Source organism: Poromitra crassiceps (genome assembly GCF_964638095.1).
Source record: "Poromitra crassiceps genome assembly, chromosome: 6".
Taxonomy (NCBI): Eukaryota; Metazoa; Chordata; class Actinopteri; order Beryciformes; family Melamphaidae; genus Poromitra; species Poromitra crassiceps.
Window position 1 is genome coordinate 6,768,522 of NC_139627.1, and position 2,193 is coordinate 6,770,714.

At 38.6% G+C, this 2,193-nt stretch overlaps 1 protein-coding gene across 1 annotated transcript in view; it reads right to left on the reverse strand.

The window, feature by feature from the left end:
* The window catches only part of LOC310778134 (L-amino-acid oxidase-like), a 12,436-nt gene extending 10,941 nt beyond the window's left edge, over nucleotides 1-1,495 (reverse strand). Inside the window, exons 1-3 of the mRNA XM_083638480.1 lie at nucleotides 1,392-1,495; nucleotides 983-1,059; nucleotides 11-70 (exon numbers count right to left, since the gene is read on the reverse strand). Coding sequence (XP_083494606.1) covers nucleotides 11-41 — 31 coding nt within the window. The 5' untranslated portion in view covers nucleotides 42-70; nucleotides 983-1,059; nucleotides 1,392-1,495. The remainder of the gene's footprint in view (nucleotides 1-10; nucleotides 71-982; nucleotides 1,060-1,391) is intronic.
* Nucleotides 1,496-2,193: the final 698 nt, after the last annotated feature.

Sequence of the window (2,193 nt, forward strand, 5' to 3'; positions counted from 1 at the left end):
AAATACTTACATAACTTCCATTGCATCACATATGGGGCCATCTCAATAAGAAACCGTATCTTCCCTTCTTCTTTGGTGGCGTGAATGAGAACAATAGGAACAGAAACATACACAAGATGAATACAGGGATGCAAAAGATCAGCTGTTTCCTTTAATCTGAGTAAAACTATGGGTAACCCTTCCATTTACAGTCCGGTAATTACCATGTAATTACTTGGTAAATACAGGTAGTTACCCGGTATTTACTAGATATTTTCCAGACAACTTACAATTACATGTATATGTAATTACATGTACCTGGTATTTACCCAGTAATTATAGATTATAAACCTCCACTATTAGCCATCAATTTGTGTAAATGTGACCATGTTAGGGTGATAATAACTCAGATATTTACCAGGTAATTGCCAGTAATTTACTCGACAATGGCTACGTATTTACCCGGTTATAACCAGGTATTTACCAGATATTAACCCGATAACTACCAGGTAAATACTGGTAATTACCTGGTATTTACCCAGTAGTTATAAACTTGTACCATGTACATTCCAAAACGTTATCAAGTAAAACCTCACAAGTTACCCAGTAAGTAATATTAAACTGTACTGTAAAAGGAAGCCTTGTTTGTTTCCATATTACCATGTTCTTACTGTACCATATCCTTTGGAATAGAATATCCCATTGTCCCTGCTATATCAACACAAACTTGTACCATGTACCATGTAGGTTTTGGTGGTCAAAGGTCAAAGTTCAAGGTCACTGTAACCTCAGGAATGCCATTTTCTAGCTCGTTAACACGATATCTCAGGAATGCCTTTGCAGAATTTCTTCAAATTTGCCTCAAACATCCACTTGGACTCGAGGATGTACTGATTAGATTTTGGTGGTCCTGCAGAACCTTCAGATAGTTAGAAAATGTAAGCAGTCTTGTGTTGATAAAATTTCCTGAAAACTCCAAAAGAAACGACCATCGCCTACTTACCAACTACTACCACTGCCACGTTCTCTATTTTCCATATTAATTAGTACATAATGTAAAGCTTCTGTCCAGGAAAAGACCTAAGAAATGAACAGTTCCTTTCTAAATTATTAGGACATTGTGGAAACAGAAAATAAAGCATTATCTATCATATTTGCTGGTGCAATCATCTGATTTCCCAATCAATAATGTTTCATCTGATGTAATCATAATTTTGGAAAATAACTTCATCCAGCAGAGAAAAACAAATTAGACAGAACTTGTATTGTCACTTAATAAGAGACAACAGCTATAAATATTGCATTCATTCATTCATTTATATTTTTAGCCATTATATCTAACCAAAATGGCTTCAATGGCTATAAATAAAAAACAAGAAAAACAGAAAATGAATCAAAGTGAGTTTTCTTACCCTCTGTGTCAAAGGACCTCGATGGTCAATATTCGCCCTTACACTATCTTGAAGTAGAATCAAAGTCCTTTATATTCTTTCCCTGGATGCTGTCATTGGTTCCCATCTGACTTGTCTCGCCGCAAGGTGCAGGACCCACTTCCCTTTATAGTCTAGGGAATCTGTGAGAAAAAATGACCCAACCTTAAACAAATTGCAACAGAAATTATTTGTGTTGTATTCAGCTCTTGAAACCTTCCAATTTAACATACTGAAAATCCCAGAAAATCCCAGTAGTGGAACATTCTCAAAATTGGCATTGTCTCCACAAAGGAGGTGATGTTTTCGGTGCTGTTTGTCTGACCGCTTGTCTGTTAGCAGGAGGATTACGGCAAAACTACTGGGCCGATTTTCATGAAACTTGGTGGAAGGGTGTAGCGTGGGCCAAGGAAGAACCATTACATTTTGGAGCGGATCTGATCCGGGTCGGCTCAATGGAGGGGGTGGGGCTAGGGAAAAGAGTCTGTTGCTAGGGATAGGAAGGTCGTAGAGAGTCTGGATTTGAGAGGTGGGTAGGGGGCATGGACAGGTGTATCGGGGGGGAGTGTATGTGGGAGGTGGGAGGGGGTGTGGTCAGGAAAGGGGTGGGGCTAGGGAAAAGCTCTACCAAACATACTGTAACATAACAAAACAAAACATAAAAAATGTAAGTGTGGCTAATATGTTCTAATAGTTAGTGGAAAAGGGTGAGTTTTCATGCACATCTCGTTCCCTCAGACAGCCATCGCAAACCATAACTTCATAGTCATGTCATTCACGAGTC